Below are 22,002 nucleotides of genomic sequence, written 5' to 3'. Positions count from 1 at the left end.
TAGAGGTGGTGGACATCAGGCTGAAGCTCTTCTTTGATGAAGATCAGGCATTCCTGGCAATAGTGGTGGGCTGCTCTTTAGATGGCAGTTGAAAAATACTGGGGGGGAAATGGTGCTTGAACTTCTGCATCAATTCCTAGTGGCACTGGTGCTGAAGTGTTAGCAGCCTTAGCACTGAAGACATGGGGAAAGTAGGCACGTGGGCTGTGGCCCACAAATGTCCCTCCTGTCTAGGGGATGATAATGTAGTGAAACGAGTGCAGCCTGAGCTCTGCTGTACCTAACTGATGAGAACTGTCAGTCCAGCAGATTTCTATAGGGAAAGACAGCATCTTTGGCAAGGCTGAATGGGAGTTATTCATTATTTAATTTTTTTTTTCTGGCTTCTTAATGAAATTTTTGGGCAAAGATGGTACAGCTTGCCTTGTGTCTAGGAAATGGCTCCTGACAGACCAAGATGCCATTGGAATGACCACTTTAGTCTTACTGCATTCCCCCATGCCACCTTTATTTGTTTCATGTAACATCCAGTGAAGATATGCCTGGAACACAGGCTTCTCCACATGCTCTGCTGTTCAACCTCAAGTGTGGACCTTGTCCAAAGCTCATATGTGCTTGGATACTGCAATAAAGACTAATAAAATATTACTGGCTTATCAAAGGTGGCTGATAGGGGTGAAAAAGTTCAATTTTGAGTAACAGGAAGCAAAGTTCTACTTTTCTCCCTAGACCTGGGGAAAGACAACCAAAATTAGAAATTGGGCTTAGAGGAAATGGTTAGGAACCACTGCTGACATTTGTTCTGTAAAAGATCCATATGGATTAGTGGGCAATGCTGGTGGTAGGTGGACAGTTGGACTAGATGACCTTATGTGTCTTTTCCAGTCTCAACGATTCTATGATTCAGTATTTTTTATCTTGAGAGAAGTGCAGCACTCAGTGTTCTGAGTGTTTCCTGTGTTATTTCATACATAAAAAGGGGCCATAGGAATGACAATACAGTACAAACACTATGTCACCATGCTGTGTTGTTTACAGGAGATGGGCAGAAGCATGTAGGGGTGAGCCTACACTGCATCAGAGGTTTCTCTGTGGTGCTTCTGGGGCTGAGTCAGGCCCATGCTCACAGTTCAGGCTATGCAAATGGAGCTATTTAAAGAGCAACAACTGTTTTTGGAGCATTAAAGACACTTCAAATTTGTTACGTGTTTATTGGAATGAAAAATTATGTTATTAGTTCAGCTGGTTGATTTTCTTTATGTGGAACATCAATCTTCTGAAAAATGCAGCTCTGCTGAAACAGGCTCAGTGGATGAAGGCAAATTGTTACTTTTTAAACATGATTTCTAAGGAAAAAAGAAATGCATATATTTTTTATATGTCACATTTGTGTGGAAAAAAAAGCAGTACTTTTCCAGACAGCCCAACTTACAGTGCTATAGTCTGTAAGTGGCAATTTGTTTTGCCTAACTGAAGGTAAGGAGCACGTTTCTGCTCTGCTCAGTGGGAGATGGATTGGGCTCCAGAATGGACTGCCTGGTCACAGTTCTTTTGACATTCTTATGATGCTTCTATAAAGTAAACTGGAAATCAAATTATCCCCCTTTACCCAGCCTGTGAACAAATCTTTTTTGTTTACAGGTTCTAACTAGCACTTAGAGCCACAAAATTCCTTTTGCTTGTATTATATATGCCCAGGATGTGTCTCTGATGCTGGGATTCTGACCGCCCTGTTCCCATGTTTCCTGGGACTGGAAGGAAAATTTGAGTTCATGCCTCTCGATCCAGGCAGACATTCCCTGCACCTGTATATCCTCCTGCACCTCACCGTGCCCACACAGAATTGGTTTGGTTGTCTGCGTGTAATTCATTAATTGTTCCCCTCTCTGGAGTAAGAAATCAAAATGGAGATTTCTCATTTCTATCACGCAGTAGTTCATTAATTCTACTCATCTACTTGCAAATGATGTTTCTCTGTGTAATGCCAAAGCGTGTCACTCAAAATTAACACAGAATACGTACAATTGGAAAAAAAAAAAAAAAGAAAAGATTTTTTGGATATATATTTTATTTGACAGTGGTTTAGAATATCATACAGTAAACAAGATTTCTGTAAAAGTTAATTTATCCATAGTGGTGCGTTTCATAAAAATAGTTGCTCACTTACAGCCTTTCTGTGACTATTAATACATGGAATTATATTTATAGAGATAGAGCTGTACAGGGTAAATTCACAGCTAACACTACACAGAAATATTATTTGGAATGGGGTTTAGATGATGTGCTGTCTTCACAGGTTATCGATTACAGCCGCATAAAGCAATTACTGCACAAGGAGTAGCTGTGAACTGTGCAAATTAGAGTTTATGCAAGCATAATCTCCACTGTTTTTTCAGATTTCATTGTTTGCTTTCTTTATACATAAAAATAAGATACTGGGACATGCATCTACACTACAGAAGCATTGTCCAAAATCAGATTCAATAAATTAATGGCAAATTATATTGGAATTATATTGGATTCTAGTTCAGGGGATAAAGATTTGTTGTTTTTTTTTCTGTTTTTTTTTTTTTTTCTTCTTTTTTCATTAAATAATAGTTTTATAAACAGCTACGTGGACTTGTGCTTTTTCAGAAATTATACATGGAATTTCTTTTTCCAAAAAAAAAAAAAAAAAAAAAAAAAAAAAAAGAAATAAAAAAGAAAAAGAAAAAAGAAAATAATTATTTGAAAGCTGCAAAATCCTTTACTTGAGGCTTTTCAAATAATGGGACAGGAAGAAACATGCCTATAGATCTCTCAGTCCAGTGCAATGTTTGAGACATACAGCCATGTGCTGATTTCTTGGAACAAAGCCAATCTTAATCTAATGTTTCAGCAGAGCATGTGAGGAACTACGACTGCTTGAGAACAAACTTTTTGAGTTTCTGACTACGTGATTTTTTTTTAATTACCAATATATTATTGCCCAGGATTTCTTTATTTCATTTTAATTTTGACAGACAAATAAGCATATGCACACTTATACGTACACACACGCATCTATTTGAACCAAGATAGTGACTGACTGACTGAACTTAGACTTATCTCCTGTGAAGGCAGACTGGAATGTTTACCTGGCACTTAAGGCTTGAAATTCAAAACAGACAAGCAAGAAAGACTAAAATAAAAAGAAAAAAAATGGAGGTAGGGAAGAAATGATAAAATGTAAACCATTTTTAAAATGGAAATATATCGAATTTACAGATTGAGGGCACCAAAAAGTGTATTTCTGTCAATTACTGTTACGTGCCTCAAAGACACCTGCTCTGCCAAAGCGAGGGAATGGAAGGTGAGAGCATCCTAACGAAATGGGGGTAGGTATGAAACATAGCACTGTTGATGAGTGAAACTATCATTTTCTGCAGGAGGGAAAGGCCTTTCCTTAAGGAAACTGCAGCTTTTTCTCTGTAGCAATCTTCCTTTCATTGCAAGGGCCTTGGGGATATTGGAGTTTTGAGCCTGGCCAACTGGCTTGTGTGCTACTCTGCAGGAATTGGGGAACCTGTAGTAAATTGCTTTGGAGAATTATTTGCAAATACAACTCCACCCTAACTCCTTTCCAATGTACAGAAACATGGTTGGTTCACAAAAATGGCAGTAGAAATGGTATCACAGAAACTAATCCACTAGATTCCCAACTCCTCCTGTAGCGTCCAGTGAACTGTGCTACAGGGTGTCACGTGGACTATCCCAAAGTGGTGACAGTGGAGACGTGTCATGGGCGTACAGTTCCAAATGCTTCAAAGAAACCCTTTAACCCCTGTCTAGATATGTCAAGAACAATTTATTTACAACATTTTAGCTCCGTGAAAAGATTCTCTCTCAGTTTCAGCTTGCTCCGTGCAGTTTTATTTAAGGCGATGTTCCAGTTTGCGATTGCTCTAACTTGTTCCAGTTTCTTGATATAAAGTTTGAATGAAATCCAAGTCCTTCATGCAGTGGAAAAATATGCTAAAGCTACACTGCACTATCCTTCTCTGTTGTACTGTCCTTCATTTGTTTTGGTTTCTTCCATAGCTGCCAAAGTCCCTAAAATGGAACTGGGACTTTAGGGTCAATTTCAAATCTCCGTGTTGACTATATGCTTTTGAATTTATTAGATACTGTGCACATTGTCATGGAATTACACACTAATGTTTTCATCCCTCAATGCTTTGTGTATATGTGTGATAGTTAAAATAAATTAAAATAAATCAACGTGAGACAACAACTAAGAAGAATGTTCTGCGTCAGTTTGAGACAGTTAGAGGGCAACAGTCCCGTGCTTATCTGCTCATGGCAGAAGTACCAGACTTCAGGACGCCAGGTAGCTTATCTGAGCCGGGGATTTTCCATGGCCCCGGGGAGACCGTTGCCTTCCGAACTGTAGTGTTGGTGCTGCGAGTGCTAATGGGGTGGAGATGTCCCTTCCTGGGGAACTCGCTGGGTTTCCCATCAGGATCCCTCTGGCTGTGATCCATATCGCTTCCAGGCGAGCTGCAGCGATTGCCACTGTATGTCTTGGTAGCACCTGCATCAAGCTTGGCATGGTCAGGTGCTGCAGCTGACTTCTTCTCACTGGTATTTGTGGATCTGTGATCTTCTCTTTTGCTAAGAGATCCTCCCCTCTTGCTTTCCGGCTTCTTCAGCCTCCCAAACTGTTCATCACTGCTTCCAGCACACACGTGCTCTCTCGCGCCAGCCTCCATCATAACGCTGTGTCCCACCACTCTGCTTTCCGAGGTGAGCTTGCCACCATCTGTCACCTTACTTTTGCCTTCCAAATATCCTTTCCAGGAAGGCTCGTCGTGCTTTGACCTGTCTGCCTTTTTAGGACTTGCTGACCTTTCTCTTTGCTCTCCTAACCGTTTCTTTTTGTGGCCATTCACCGAAAGCTCCTTTGGTTTCCTTCCATCGTGTTCCCTCTTGATATCCCATGTTGGTTCTGGGCTTATCTGGTGAGAAGGGTCAGAGGGTGGGGCTATGTGTGATGAGGATAATGGTGAGATTATGTCGTCGAGGGACAGAGCTACTTCCGGCAGACCTGGGGAGGTGGCAGCGGGAGCGCTCCAGGAGCTTGGCTCGTCTGTGGTGGCAACAGAGAGAAGGCATCAGGGTGTGCTCAGCACATCATGCACATCACACATACAGCAACATCAGCACCCGAATCGCGCTTGAGAATCAGACTCAGCCTTTTAGGGGAAGTGAAACTCCCAGTGGGGTCAATGGGAGGGAATTCTTTACTTAGAGGGCATGGCTGAGGCCCTGGCACAGCTGCCCGGAGAGCTGTGGGTGCCCATCCCTGGAGATGCTCAAGGTTGGGTGGGATGGGGCCCTGGGCAGCCTGATCTGGTGGGCCTGGAACAGGGAGTGGCTTTAACATCTGTTCCAACCCAAGCCATCCTATGGTTCTATGAAAATAAACCAGTCCCACTCTCCCCCAAATAAATAAAGAGCCCAGGAGAAAGTAAGAACCACGGGGCTGGTGCTGCACATGCTGGAAACTTCTGTCTTTTTTTATATAGGTTCTGCTTTTCTCTGCCTACGTTAAATTACTCTTAAAATAATAACGACGCGCTCATGAAATCAAATTGCCTCTTTTGTAGCCATATAATGTATTTCTTAGCTGGGCAATATCAGTGCTGTCTCTGAGGACAAATGAGGAGGACTTTCTGCCATCTATAAACATGTCCCCACAAGCATATAATAATTGACAAGAATTTGTAGCTCAGATAAGGTCATCATTGAATTCTGTCTCATTTTTTTTTTCTAAATAGATATAATATTGCGCTGTTTATGGCACCACAATTCTTGCAGGGTACTTACAAAGCTCCACCCTTATATCACAGCATCAGCCGCTAAGGCTCTTTCTTGGCTGTGTGTTTTGGATGTCTCCTGGTTACTCAGCCTCAACACAGTATGGTTGGATTGTGCAGATTCTGTTTAATTTAGCTAAATAGACACGTCCTTTGCTGAATCATGATGGTTTTCTTAATTCACTAGTACAAAACACAATATTCTGAGACAGCCAAATGCTTTCTTTTGCATATCTGATCCTCATTTCTTTTGATTAACGTTCAGGCAGACAATGAATCTGTCATGACTAATGACAGCACAGCTCTTATTCTTACCCATCTACACCGAGGTTAGAGAAATCACTGAACTTGGCTAATGTCATTCTCTATTTAGAGAATGTCTCAGGGATCCATGGAAACGAGGTAGAACCTGTGGCAAGAGCTGCATATTTCACGGGGGAGAAAACATAACCTTCTAGCTGGAAAACAAGCCTGGTCTTCTGCGGGTCTGGACTAGCATCCCTCAGTAATACCAAATGCCCTTAAAAGCTACATTTGCTTTTCGCGGTGCTGTGACTGCTTTCAAATTATCATGAAGATGCACATCATCTTGAAAAATGGAGCGGGATTTACTGCCCATTCTGGGACCTGCAGCTTGTTTGACTGAGACAGCACATTTAAGTTAATAGCTTGATTGAGTGATTGCTGTGTTGTGGATAAAAATAGGAGAGACAATAGTGAGGTGGGTGACGTAAGGGGAGGGAGCAGCGCAGTTAGCTGAGGAGCTGTTTATTTTCCCAGATGGTGTTTGTCATATGCTTTTGCATAATGAGCATATGTGTGGAGAGGATTAGCATTTGAGAGGGGAGAAAGTACAAGTTCTGTGTAAGACAAATAAACTTTGAGCTTAGAATCTAAATGGACTGAGGGTCCCAACTGATTTTTTTTTTTTTTCAAATCACACTTCCTTACCCTCCAGTTAAGGCTGAGTAATGTACCATCTGCTCCCTGCTTGGCACTCGAGGAGGAAAAATAAATGGGAGGATCAGGCATGTAGAGTTATCAGCTCTTAGGCGCTTGTCTACAAAAGGCATTTGCTTCTGTGGGCTTGTTCTCAAATTCTGTAATTCTGCAGGCCACGGTGGTGAGGGAGAAGCAGACCCCACCCAGGCTTTCCTTAGATCCAAAATCCAGGAGATTCTGTTTTGGTCAGCTCTAAAAACCAGTGCTCCTTCAGGGGATCCCATTCCCTCTGCCTGATCTCTTTACATCTAGAGTGGGACCAGGCAGTGCAGCGTGAATCTGTGCATCAGCAAGGTGTCTGAGCCAGCGCTGAACACCACCTCGGGTCTTCACAAATTAATCAATTTGCAGCAGCATGAAGCTCGGTACAAGCTAATTTATGCTGATCCCTGCAGATTACATTAGCCTGAGTTAACCCCTGCAGAGAGAGGTGGATACACAGGGGCCCCACAGCACTGCACACTACTCAGGGTGGTTTTCATCGGTTAAATCATCAGTAAGTGATCGGTAAGAATGAAGAATGGAAACAACCTCCGCTCAGTTTCTGCCTCTTATGGCACAGTTGCACACCACCGCACACCTTCATGGGGCAGAGGTGGAGATCATTTTGATTTAATTACAGTCTTTCTTTCCTAGTTGTTGTGAGATGTTGCTTCTCACTGAGAGGTAGCAAAGGCCAGCGGGCCATAATAAGATCTTGAGTGAGACCCAGAGAGCAGCTGAAGCCATAGAAATAGCTGTTACTTTGGGAAACACCAGCTGTGCACCAGCAGAAGCGTCGAATGGCCTGGAGCAGGAAGGTGCTCTTGGAGAATGAGAGTGCTGCTGCACAAAATGTGCCCCTGTTCAAAGATCAGCTGTTCTTGTCCAAGTGCAAGGAGGACACCATGTGAAAAAAAAGGGCTGCAAACACCACTCGCTGCTCCTCTGGGGCAGAAAGGATAATGCTGTACTTGTTATCTATGGGAGCAGTCTGCTGTTTTATTCCCTGGAGATAGGGTAGTGATGGGAAGTCCTGCCCTGGCTGATCAATGGGGAATTTTGAATTTTGAATTTTCAATTTTTTTTTTTTTTTTTTTTTTTTTTTTTTAAAGAGGAATCACCAAATATCGCAGTGAGAAAATGTAGTGGGTGAGAACCAACTTCAGAGTGAATCAGCAGGGGCACATTTGTTACATGTAATAATATGCATATATATATATATATCTGTAAGCTAGAACTTGCAGCATGATAGATATTATCAGATCTCTCCTTCTCCCCTAGAAAACACCAACAAAATTAAAACACAACCAATCAAGCAAGAAGTCTTGCAGCTATAGCTTGTGGAAGAGCTTGGCTGCAGGACAATGCCAGGAGAGCCACTGGCTGCAGTGTGACACACGGAGCCTGACCTTCTCACGGGGCAGACATCTGTTTCCAGTAGCTGAAGGAAAAAGCTGCTGTGAAACAAAATTGCCATTCCTACTCTCTTGTGATACAGTACTTGTGTGTAAGAAGTTGCAGTGACTTTCTATAAGCTCCAAGCACAGCAAAAACCCAACATAAGTTGCTTTTCCTTCTAAATAAAAGGAAATTAGGTTGAAAGTCTTCTTCAGCTTTGATAGATGTCCATGACAGCCAGCCTTTGTTGCAAGATTTCCCTGGCAGGTGAGGACAAAATTGATGAGAGGATATTGTAACCAACTTTTCTCTAATATTTGAAAATTATGGGGAAACACCAACATTACCAGTGTGGGGCAAAGCACAGTAATGTAAGTAATTTATAGTTCAAAATATAAACATTTTTAAGAGGTCTGTGCAAACCACAAAAGTTCATTTGGAAGTATTCAAGCAACGCTGAAATGGTTGCTTTTCTATAACAAACATAAACACAAGAAAAATGTCAAATATTATTCTTTTAGCAACTTAATGAACAATTTCCTTTTGCGCGTATTCTAAGGTTATAGCTACATTTTGGAGATACTTATTAGTATGTCTGAAAAAGATAATGTTTTGTCCTAATTTTTAAGCTTTATATAAAACCTGCAGAGTTAAGTGCAAACATAACCTACATTTAGTGTCTGTTATCCCAAAGTATCTCAAAACATTTTGCAAGCATACTCAACCAGAGACAGAGCAATGATTTTACTCTTTTTTCCCCTCAAGGACAAAATGAAGACCGCGTATCTTTAATAGAGCTTGAACTACTAATGCCCTAACAGCTTCCAAGCAGAAGTGAAGGATATTGAATTCATTTGAAACTACAGAAGAGATTTAGGGATGATGTAGTTTTAAATTTGTGCTTTTACTTTGTCACTCTGGGTATCATACTTACTGAGGGAGAAATGAATTTTCCAAGTTATACATCTCACTGAAGGCTAATAGATGCCTTCCCCCTTTCTCTGAAGGGAGAAAAGCTCCCTTGACCTACCAATTTAGACAAGATAAATGACCAGGGGGCAGCACTATCATCAGTCACAGTGACGGCATTTGATTTGGTGTAATTTAGTAGGTGTTTTCTGGGTGGTTTTTAGTTCCCATGAGTGACTGGCCTGCAGGTTGATGGCTCTTCTATGAGATGTGCAAGAATGACTCACCTGTGACCTGTATCACATAACTCTCAAGCAAGGTTTCAATTACTAACTGAGTTAAGGGACACCGTAGACACACAATCTCCAGTGTGTAGGAGGACGAGAGAGAAAGGCAGCCATTTTGGAGGAAGAGGGACAGGGGAAAGCATCAGGAACAGGAGGTTTCTGTCGTAAGGCTTTTTTATTTGAAGTAGAACTGACACATATGTGAGTAACTTACTTTGGTGTGCCAGCTTATGTGTATTTAACGGACAAGGAATGAGGCTATCACTCACTTACTTGATCCTCTCCTAACTAACAACTAATCCTTTCTCTGGATTCAGATGATCTCTGGATCTCTGAACCACCAGCAAAAGAAGCCCATAGCCTTACTGCTAATTGAGAAGCATTGTGCCTGTCTTACTTTCTGAGCATTGCCAAGGTACCATGTCAGGAAAGAGCTCAGCCTACTCATGTGTTTATTTAGTAAATTTCTGTAGTAGATTTCATTGCAGTTTGCCTGTCTAAGACTGCATCTAAATCTGGCCTTGCTCTTATCTGCTCGGCTGAGATCTCAGATCAAGAGAGATCACACTTTGTATTTGCCGCTAGGTTCTCCTTTTGCATCAAAATGTTTTAAATAATTGCTCAGTGGTTTATCAGCAATGTAGGATTTTTTACCAGATAAAATTAAGCGGAAGATAGAAACATTAATTTCTTTAATATTTAATAGAAATTTAAATAATAGAAATAACTTCTCACTTTATTAATTAAATACAGTAAGATCTCAATGCTGTATTATATTTCCAAGTGTGAGAACAATATTTTAAAGCTTTGCATTCTTTCATTAGTATGAATTGCACATTTCCTGAAACGTCTAAGCAGCTGTTTTCACATCTTCCAGAATTATTTTCCTAGGGAGTCAAAGAGTTTTTGATTACATACAAAATATGGTGCTTTTTTTTTTCTCTCCTTCTTTTTGTCTGAAATTATGTACTGCCGGAAGGTGGCAAACAGTTCTTAGAGATGCTGCTAATAACAAAAATGGGACAAATTGTCTCCTGGTGAGTATCCACTAATGCTGGCAGTGTTATACTAGGAATGCATTTGGCTCTTTCTCATTACATCTTGACATGCTTGTGATGTTCCTGATTGCATTGGCCTCCTGCAGCTTTCCTTTAACGCTCTCTAAAGAGGGATATTTCAGAATATTTAAAGAATCTTTAATCTTTCATCCTGGAGCTTCCACAGCCCAGACACAGCGCATCCTTTGTCTCCTGAGATAACTGATTCCCCGAGGTGTGGATTGTTAGACAAGCTCTTGATGCCTTCTGTTCAGCTGCCATGGCACAGTATGCCATTCTCCTACCTGTCCTTTCCCCAAATGTCTGTGGCAATGGACAGTGCACCCTCCTTACTTCTGGCTATAAACTTCCACCTCTCATTAATTATTCAGTAGTGCTATACAAATATTTTCTCACAAATCACCCTTTGCTTGGCTTAAAAAAGAGAAATCCACTTTTCTTCCACTGCTGTTATCCACATCCAAACCCCTCAATGCCAGCACATTCATAGGATCTTTCTACTATGACACAGTCCTTCCCTTGGCCAGGCTCTATGGCCACATGCTTTCCTTAGCACTGCCCTCATGCCTTTTTAACAGTGTGCTGTGGGTGCCACAAGTTGATTCTGTGTACAATTAATTTGGCATATCAACTCTTTTCCTTTCCTACAAATACAGTTAATGCTTTGATATTGTGAAGTCTTGTTTATGATGCAATGAAAACCTAATACAATTTCTTACAGTCATGTACCATGTCCATCATCCTACTTGCTTGTTTGGGCTCAGTAATGTCCCTGTGACCGTGAAAGTTTACAGTAACTTTTACAAATGTGAACAGAATTTTTCTGCTTTCTATTAATTTGCTATTTAGACTTTGCACATTGTTTTTTACGAAGGTTGAGGATGGATGGACAGAATAACTGGAATGATTCATATGAAGACATGAACAGTCACAGGAAAATGAACTGGCATCTCAGTCCCTGCTTATTTTATTTGTGAATTTTGTGCTGTGATTTTTTCAGAAAAGCAGGATGATTCGTTAGGAAAGACGATGGGAGAGACTGGTGATAGAAGCATAAAACAATGCCAGCTCCAGTCTCTCTATGATCAAAGTCATCACCTGGTTGTTTTTTTTTTCAGCATTGGTCTCAAACTGGGATGGGGGCACTACTACTCATGGGAGTTACTGGTGGCATGGCCTTTGCACATGTCCACAAGAATTGAAGGTCCGCGACTATAAGCATAGGGTAAGTGAAGGATTTTTATCTCCTCTGTATCTTCAAAAATTTAGTATTACCTGCAGAAAATGTGTCACTGACCTATTCCAACACTGGTAAGCACAGCTCTCTTCCTCCTTTGTTCTCTTCCCAGTGCAATTCTTACTCTGATGTCCTACTTCTTTTCATGTTACTAATTATTACCGATGAGCAATAACTCAGTTCCTTTGGGTTCATTATATCCATCTTTCATTTTATCCTTTATCTAGATGCCTCAAATATTTTTACAACAGTGATGGTTCATAGAGTCCTTGCAAGGGCCATCTGATGAAACTTCCAATGATCTCAGCTCAGGTAAAATTCACTTTCATCACCATTTCTGTACTGTGCATGGAGTTTTTATAGAAAAAGTGCTTTCATGTTTGAAAATCTAATTTAAGAATTACAGAAACACACTTCAAAAAGAGCAGATTGTTAGCTATGCTTAGGAGACCAAATCTGCAAAAGCTTGGGAGATGATGTTGGTTGTTTGGGAACTAAAAGAGAGAAAGGAAAAGCTTAGACATGGCACAAAGAGGGCAAAGCAGCACACTGCAGGGAAAAAAAAATTAACAAATTGCTTAGAAAAATGCCAAATGCTTTCTTGAATCAGGAAAGTCATCACACGCATTGATTTGTGTGTCAGTAATCTTTATAAAGTGCTATGGAATAAAACAGGTACAAATTTTTATGTAACTTCTACTTTAAGAGTGGTTAACAAAGAAACATGAAGTGATTGATCTAGCTTGAGGAGTTCCTATTCTCACTCTATATTGTTTCAGATTCTACTCTATACCCAATGCATCCTCTGTAAATCTTGTTCCTTGAGTTAGCTGTTTAATTACAGCACTGTCTCAGCAGTTTTTACTGGCCTAATCACGTGAGATAATCATTTAACTGCCTCACAGAGTCAAAGAGAAGGTCTCTGAAGACCTCTGAGAATACATCTGCTCTTCAGCTGAACATGTACATAACTGGTGCTGGGGAGCTCCTTCTGGGAAGCCTTTCTGGAAGCCAGAGATCAAAGCTGAGTGGATTGCCATGGTGGTTTATAATACCCATCGCTCCATATCAGGCCCTTTTTAGCAAACATGAGTGACTGCAGGTAAGTGGCCTGACAACTTTCAGGTTGATACAGGAGATAACTAAAGAATTCAGAAACACTCAGGGTGTGAGTGTCCCACAAAGCACATAGACAGGGTTGTCTCTGGAGCTTGGATGAGCCTGGGTGCTGTGTCTCACTTTATCATCCTGCTGTTGTTCAGCTCTTAAATATAAGGCACATCCATAAGCAATTCACTGTAATTCTGTTGTATGTATCTAAGCTCTGGATCGTTTCTCTATCATCTCCAACAACATCAGTCAGAAGATAGAACAGGACTGAGGTGATTTTAATACTGTTCTTACAATAGCAAGTATAGAAAAAGGTAACTTTTCTTTGCAGAAAAAAATCACCTAAACTTACAGTGTAATGGAAAAGGAAAAAAAAATAATGAAAGAAAGCCACGCTAGACAAATATATTTATATACTTATATATTATATTTCAGAACGGAAACAGGTTAGCTGATTTAGTAAATTAGCTTACTGTTATGCAGTACTAGTCTCCTGGCTATGAACCTTAAGGCCAGATGATTATGAGGGCACAGCTTATCACTCATTCGAAGAGCATTTTTAGACAATTCAATAGATATGGATCTAATAGATATTCCTAGCCATTAAATATTTAAATAAACCATCATGATCACTAATCCAAGTGAATCCGGTAAATTTGACTTCTCTTTGAATGAAGTTAATGCATCTGTATAAATACTGCAGAATTAGTCACTAATACTGTGAAGAGCTGAAATGGAAAGCTGCAGTCTTCACAGTGCTTTTATCATACGTGGATCATTGCTGTGTCAGTGTTAAGTCTATGGACAGCCTAAGTGCTAGTCTTGAGTGATGCTACTCCAACTACCCATTATAATTCACTCGGTTCTTCAAGTTGTTTGGTACAACTTTTGGAGTGCCAAACATCTCACATCTATCAGATCAGAGCAACTAAGTCAATTGAAACTCATCCCTTTTGGTAAAGAAGGTTTTTTATCTTCTGAGTACTTAGGCAGTAGAATAGAAGCTGCAGAAAACTCAGCAGTTTTCTTCCAGAACCACACTGGAGATGGAAATTCTATCTGCATTAGAAGTTACTGTATAATTAGAAAAGATAATGACTTTTAAATTAGTTTTTATTAATAGAATTAAGCCACATTAAGTCATAAAAGGTGTTCATAAATATGTTAATAGAATGTGTGGTATTAATGAAAAACATTCTGTAAAGTCTGAATAATTTAAGAGCTAGATATTACACATTTAATTAAAATTAAATATTAAAATTATTAATTATTGCAGCTAAAATGGGTGTTGCCAGTAGGCATCACATTCTGTCTGGTCAATAAATAGCTGTCATTATTAAATATACATAGATAATACATAAAATTTAGTTAATAAGTAAGGAATTCAGATCATTTTGACTGTTCATCAAATGCCCCTCAGAAAGCTGTTCCCAGCAGGTGATGTGTTGGCAGTTCTCACTTAAGATCACAGCAGGATCTTAAGCAAAACACAGAACTTGGCCTTATTTACAATGTTCATGCATAAATATTCCTATCCTGCTATTGTTAGAAGCTGTTGAATTAATTTAGTCTCTTTCAGCTATCTCTTTTCAGACTCAAGGCCTTTCGGGGCACTGAAGGGTCAGCCCTACGGACAGACTTGCTGTTGGGATTACTGTGACATCTGACATCTTTTGGACGCTGAGACAATTTTCTCTGAAAACTGTCTAATGAGATGGAAGTGAATGAATAAGTGAATGCAATATTGTAATGTTCATCTCCTAATGAGCAAACACAAGGTATGTGTTGTCAGAATGAACTCAGATGTTTAAAATTCTGAACTGCATATGTGTTGCTGTAGCTAGAAAGACGTAATATTCTCCATGGTCACGTTTGCTAAACATGAGTTGGAGAGTGACAGTTAGCACATACTGTCAAATAATAATAAAAAAAGCATTTCATTTTCTGAATGATTTCTTCCAAGCAAGGAGTAACGATCTGTGAGAAGTCTGGCAGGGTCCACAAGCTCCCATAGCTTCTCCCTGCTGCGGGGCCACAAACACCAGCTGGGAGCTGCACCACAGGATGCTGGACCAACCGCAACCAATGGAAGAAGCTTCCATGGAAGAAGCTTGCCTTCTCTCCAGTGACTGGAATATTTTTTTTATGTAATGCTCTATATGAGCATTTAGACACATCAAATTTTACATGCTGATGACTTAGAGCCAAAAGAGGCTCTAAGTTTAATTTAGATTTACGTATCATAGCACCAGGCCTCTGGCAAGGATTTCTCAATAAACCTTGACTGCTGGTTGTTGTATTTTATATAACTCCTTGTAGTTTCATAGCTGTGCTTGTGTCCCTAGAAGAGTTGACAGCTGTTTATGGAATCGTTTAAGCAGGCTAAAAACCTGAACCTCTTACACCTGGATAACCACAGATCACTTAAACTATCACTTAAATGAGCTCAAAGTCATTGTATCCCAAGTTCAGCTGATATTTTCAGAGACGGAGACTATTGGGAGGTGCAAAGATAAAATGTTCTTGTGCATTTCAAGGCAGAGGTGGGCACACAACACTTCTGGCATCCCTCCAGAAGAGTAAGAAGTTTCACCACACAAATCAATGTTCACATCAAAATACGGATGAGAGGCTCTGCTCTTTTGAGTGAATACATGCCATTACAGAAAATTGGCTGTGCTGAAGAAATGTGGAATGGGCTTTAGAACCCTTAATGTCCAGTAATTACAGAAGCTACTGCATAACCTTTGTTATGTTATATTGGGTTAGGCCCCAGGGATGACAACTTATGTCTCCACACTGTTCCCGTTGATACCGTGGACTACTGTTGTAAGGACACCACCACAGACACAGGGAAACTAACTCTAATGAACAGCACCATGGAGCAATGAAGTCATGCTATTAATTTGGAGGCACACTGTGAATCTGTGAGTGAGAAAGACAAATTTGAGTGGTAAGAGAGACTGTGTGTCATGTTATGCTGCAAGAGCAGAAAACTGGACTTAGTTCTATGGCAAATTGCAAAGACAGTCACTGAATTCAATTTTTTTCTGTTTCTCTGTTTGCAAGAAGAAAAAACTAATGCAGTAAAGACTGGGAGAGACAGTTGTGTTCTCTTAGGCCCTTTATTTTGGGTGCTTATCATCTAAATTCATCAACTGAACAGAAATAAAGGAAACTGCAGAGAAAATGTTATAAAAAGGCAGTTCATGCAAACAAAACCAAGGATATTGTTTGTTCATCTGTTTTAACCACTGTGGTTTAGATGTAATTAGCTACTCCTTACACCACATTAGTAAATGTACTCCAGTATATTGTATTAGAATAATTAAACCTTAGTAATAAGAGAACTTATTCAACACCCTTATTATTAAATCTCTGTTCAGATGTGGAGGAACACTGCCAGTTTTGGTGTGGATTATAACACGTATGGATTAATGAGGTTCTGCTTTAACAATAAAGCTCAGCAGTCAACTAGGAATTTTAATCTTCAAAGTACTTTTCAAGCATTAAATAATTAAGGTCCCATAACATTCTCATGAGATAGGTAAGTAAGTAAATACTCCTATTTCCATTACATGGGGGGAGTATGGGTTAGAGAACTCAGCTGGACTAACCGAAGTCTCTGGAGGTGTAACTACAAAAGCTACATTTAGGACTATGGAATGGATTTGGTATTTCCACATTTAAATGTTAGGAAATGGTATCACTTCACTAGAAGCTCAAAAACATACCCACAAAACTCACTACGTCTTCCCATCTGTCTCCCTTTCTAAAGTGCACTTTCTATTTCTGAATCAAGGACACCTATATAAAAGGTCCATGTGTCTTTTTTTTAGCACAGAAAGTTGCTGTGCATATACCTACACATACACTGTTACTTAACAGAAGGATGTTCTACTTTCCTGCCAGCTGTTACGGTTATTAAAAAAAAAAAAAAGACATGTTTGCAAAACAAATTTTAATATTCAATTTTGTCCTTGAACAGTTTTCACTTGCAGCAATAAAAAAGCCAGAACCTGTAGGGGCTCATATTCCAATTGCCTGATGGTTTTAGACCAATTTTATTAACCAGTGTTTTGATTCATTTGGTTAAGTTAGTGTTTCATTTTGTTTTGTTTTGTTTTTAACACACTGCAGGTTCCTGAAATTAAGTTGGTGTTGTTAGAAACAACAAGGTGGTATTGGAAATGCAGCATGAATATGAATGAATGTTCACAGTTCCATCAAGGTGGTCCCTGAATGAAAGGGCACTTTTCCAAAATGACTATTGATTTTTGCGTTCACATCAGATGAATGATATATGGGCTAGTTCAAATTTCAAATAACATCCAACCTCAGCTCTGGAGATTTGTAAAGTGAGTACTAAAAGTAGGATGAATAGGATTATATGATCAGTACTCTGAACAGGTAGATGTATCTGGCTTAAATGTTCAGGCCCAGATGCTTTAGCCACGTATTACCCAAAGATAAAAGCTTCTGGCATACTAACAGAGTTAAAGAATTAGAAGATTGAAGTTTGCAGCTGCCTGAAGATTTCTGAAGGGTGGAGATTTTCTATATCTAAACAACAAAAACACACTGTATGCTCCCAAATTTTTCATGCTTTTTTGCAAACACAGATATACAGTGCTCACTAGCTAACCTGTCCTGCATGAGAGCAGAGAACCTAAGCAGACATCACTTATCTGGATATACTTTCTAAACTGCCTTCCAGCAACTGCATCTCTCCTTTGCTATATCTAAATTCAACTAAGCCTACTGATAACTTCAGTAAGTGATTATTTACACAAAATGGGACAACTCTTGTGAGAGAAACGCAGACTCATAAAAGACTGACTTGTAATGTCATGAGAGGGGCCTCTTCCAAGACATATCAGAAAGGCTGATATATCTGTTCCCTATGCCGGGAGATTTGATTCACATCCTTGATCAGGGCTGTAACAGATGGGCTTTTTACAATGAAGGTAGCATGTACATCTGGTTAGGACAAGCCTCCTTGCAAAACAGACTCTTCAGGAAAAACCCTCTCTGTCCCACCACACCATTCCATTAAAAACACAAGAAAGTGAAACATGTTATAAGACAGATGTTTTTATTTTATCTGCCCAGTAAATAATCCACTGTGTGGCTGCATAACCAAGCTAATTTATAAAGCATTTGAATTTCTACCTGTTTCAGGAAGACTTATTTCCTGTGTCTGTTATGCTACCAGAGAAAAAACAAAGCCAATGATTTTTAATGTATAATACTTATGCTAGAACTGCAGCTTGCTGTGACACTGTAGACTTGTAAACTGGCCTACCACCAGCATGGTTTCTAACCTCATGATCTCTCTGAATGACTCTTCTTCACACAGCAAGGTCAGCAAAGCAGAACTAAGGTAAGGATGACTGCAAGCATTGATGCTGTTCAGGGTTTTATGCTACCCAGGAACTTCTGATGTGTTGCTGAGGGATCTCAGACCAGATGGGGAAAGACACTGATGTATACAGTTCAGACTCTTGAACTACTGCTGCAATTTTCCGATGGCCTCTACATGTGTCCAGTTCTGCACTAGTAAAACACTAGGGAACATTTGCTTTCCAAACATTCTTCTTTGCGGGCACAAGCCAGAAATAAGCTCTAACAGGCAACACCTGCAAGCAATTGATTAAATTACCCTGATTTGCATGCCCCAAACTGGTCACTTAAACACAGCTTTATGATGGCGGTGTTGTGGGCAAGAATTCTGTGAGGATCTGCTCGAAGCACAGTAGCTGGAGGATTGCTTTGGGAATAGCCTTTCCTTTTCCAATCTATCTGCTTCAATAGTGTGAAACTTGCCTTATAATTAGAGCAAATACACTACAGTGTGCAAAGTCAATAATAGCAGGGTGACTGAATTCATCTGAACACTGCTGGGTTTTCTGTGATGACAGCAATTAAGAAAAACTAGGAAAAAAACATTTTCCTTTTCCTTTGCTTTCCAGGTATCGTTTCTAGGCCACAAACGTATATCATAAATTTTTTGTGTCTGAATAACTTGTGCAGTCAGATCTCAGGAAAATAGCTTGAAATTATGTGCACAGTGTTATGTATAAATTCAGCAAAGCCACCAGGTTTAAAAAATGCATATTGCCTTACAGACTGGTTCCCAAATAGTCTTCAATTTTACCTTAGTCATTTCTTCCAGAAACTGCATATAAATATGAATTGACATCAGCATGTAACTTCCACCTTCACATCACTCCTATTTTTGTAAGCCAAGGACCATAACGATGGGGGTAATTATAGCTTTGGCTATCTGCAGTTTTGTCATGAGGAAAAACAGATATATAGAAGACCTACGGCTGTACTTCTTGCACTAGCAGTAGTGGAAATCTAAGAACCAAATATGCAGGATATTAAAATAATTCTGTAAAATGCATAGGTGTGCTCTGTTATCTAAGATAACCAGTTATAAAAGGAGAGTTGAATTTAGAAACTACTAAGAGAGCAAGAGTGTAAGAAAAAGATAGAAAATACTCAATTAACAACTGCAAGAAACAAAAGCATATTAGAGAAAGATAATATACATGCAGAGTTTACAAACCGTGTCTTTAGGGTGGCCCAATAAGTAGAAATATGGGGACCCATGCTTGTCACTTTTCATGCACATGGAGAGACTGGAAGGTACCATTCCTAAAGGAAGGGGAGGAACAGCCTAGGACCAATCATTAGAATTAACAGAACCAGTGACATAAAGATATTTCATTATTGTTAGAGCAGAGAATTCTTAGTAAGTTTAGAAGACCCGAGTAAAAAGTGCATATGTAACAGGAAAGAAGTATTTCTGTAAAGCCGAGACAAATAAGCATGCTGTAAGTCTAAGTATTAGTGAATAATTTCAACTGCTACATGTATATATTCAGGAGGTAGAGTCACCTGAACAGTGTGTGCGGAGTACATCTCGAGGTGCTTTTTGAAGGAGTCATGACAAATGAAAAGCAAAAAGTTTAACAAATTTTAGAACTGTGCCAACCAGTTTGCATGAAAAATCCTTGCATTGGTATCAACTCCAACATTTTTTGTCTCAGCCAATAGGGCAGTGTAGATTATGAACTGAGAGTTACTTCAAGACCTTTCAGAAATGGCTCCTTGCTAAATAACTGGCAACTTTCATCTATTAGCCAGCAATGACTTTATGTATACTGAAGCTTTACTTGTCATGTGCACAACTCTTCCTTAAATAACTAAAAATTAATCTAAACCCTACTTTGAAAAATCACGTCATAAACCTTAAGTAGGGACTTCTTATAAGGGCATGTAGCAACAGGACAAGGTGAAATGGCTTTAAACTGGAAGAGGGCAGATTTAGACTAGATATTAGGAAGAAATTCCTTACTGTGAGGGTGGTGAGACACTGGAACAGGTTGCCCAGTGAGGCTGTGGATGCTCCCTCCCTGAAATTACTCAAGGCCAGGCTGGATGGGGCTGTCAGCAACCTGGTTTAGAGGGAGGTGTCTGTGTCTATAGCAAGGGTTTGGAACTACATGATCTTAAAGGTCCTTTCAAACCCAAACCATTCTATGATTCTATGATGGTCCATAGAGTGGGTTCTGTACATGAAGCCTCATGTGAAGCCACCCATCTTGAAAATGCACAGAGAAAGGTAAAGAAAAGCCATTGTACACAGCCATCAAGTTGGAACCCGACAATCCTTATGGATCTTTTCCAATTCTGGATATTCTAAGATTCTCTGAAATGACAGCCAACCATGATACACAGAGCCCTTGTGTGCTGGACCTCACTGATACTGATCGTCCCAGCAAAGTACATGCAAGGCTGGACCCAGATTTCCAAAGAAGGAAAAGGGGACGTTTTTCATAAACATTGATGTGAATGGACTGGAGTGTCTTAAACTTCCAACTTTCTGCAGGCTAAAAACTTGAACTAAATGAAAAATGACAAAAATTGATAGAAACTTGATAGAAAGTGAAGTCCTGCTGTGAAAGCCTTGGTTCCTTGGCTTTCGTTAAAATGTTTCTCGTGGGTGAAATTCAGTATTTCTATTTTTTGGCACCAGCAGGAAAGCAAGCTGGGGGTGGATGTTGTGCCTTGCTGCTGGGATACAGTCCACCCACAAATCGCCATTCAGAGGTCAATCACACCTCAGCCTCCTCCACCTTTTAGCCCAGATTGCAGTTTTTTTATTGTAAAATACATTTCTTTCAAGCACTTCTTATAATTGCTTACATAGTCTAATGTAGATTTATGCAATGAAAGGAAATGCTAGCAGCAGTAAGCCAGAAGAAGCAAGTTGCCAGCACTGCCGAGACTTAGAGTAAAACACCACAGGTTTTCCTAGGGATCTTCTTCCACTGATATTTAGAATAATTCTGGTTGTTGCTGAAGAAAGCTGTAGCTTCCTGGGGCAGAACTGTCATTAGAATTAGCCTGTCTCTTTCAGAGCTCATTGTTGGATGGAGAGGCTGTGATTTGTTAGTTTTATTTAAACTTGAATGTTATTATTTTTGGATGTTGTGAACAATTTTCCCTCGTTTTGCCTTTAGGGATGCTTCTTCATCCCAATGCTCAGCTGTGCAACATAGATGTGTTTCTGATGGTGTTACAGATAGGGATAAGGCCGGAAAAATACAAGTGCTTGCAGTAAGACAACCACAGTGTGAGTAAGCAGCAGCTCCTGCTGAAGCCAATAACTTTGACGGATGCATAAATTGGGAATTAAGCAGACATTTTGAGAAATATTTTGGCCTGCTGCTTTAAACAAGTTGTATTTATTGCTGGGCTGAGAAGTGCACAGTGCCAGCATTGGCTTGTGAATGTTGTCTATCTTGATGGGTATGAAACCTGGCATTTCCTGCAGCAATCCCTGGGCACTGAGGATTGGGATCCCCAGCAGCACTTGCACTATAATATGATTTCTCACTGTGGTCTTGATTCTTTGGAGATTGAGTCTGGCAAACTATTTCCCATGAAACATGATGCTGCTGTTCTTTGGGTTTGGATGAGCTGTGGCAATTCACCTTCTTTGGAAGTCCAGTTCCTTTGGCTATCCTTATCCTCAGCAAACATGTTCAGCAATTGTGGGTGATACAATATCCATTTTCTAATCTTCTTTTGGTGTACTCTGCTGTGAATCAGCTTCTCTTTCAGAGCATTTATCATATCTCTACTCCTTCACGTATCTTGTGATAGAA

The 22,002-nt window shown here is 39.9% G+C and overlaps 1 protein-coding gene across 8 annotated transcripts in view; it reads right to left on the bottom strand.

Moving 5' to 3' along the window:
- Positions 1–2,061: 2,061 nt before the first annotated feature.
- Positions 2,062–22,002, bottom strand: part of MAGI2 (membrane associated guanylate kinase, WW and PDZ domain containing 2) — a 719,944-nt gene continuing 700,003 nt past the window's right edge. For 6 of the 8 annotated variants that reach the window (XM_048953502.1, XM_048953442.1, XM_048953458.1 and 3 more), the window contains one exon: positions 2,062–5,107. In XM_048953502.1, coding sequence (XP_048809459.1) covers positions 4,308–5,107 — 800 coding nt within the window. In that variant the 3' untranslated portion in view covers positions 2,062–4,307. Of the gene's footprint in view, positions 5,108–19,394; positions 19,506–22,002 lie in introns of all 8 variants that reach the window. The other 2 variants (XM_048953482.1, XM_048953492.1) reach the window with 2 other exon arrangements.

This window comes from Lagopus muta, chromosome 1, assembly GCF_023343835.1.
Source record: "Lagopus muta isolate bLagMut1 chromosome 1, bLagMut1 primary, whole genome shotgun sequence".
Taxonomy (NCBI): Eukaryota; Metazoa; Chordata; class Aves; order Galliformes; family Phasianidae; genus Lagopus; species Lagopus muta.
Note: the sequence above shows the minus strand (reverse complement) of the source record. Positions and strands in the feature narration are given on the sequence as shown.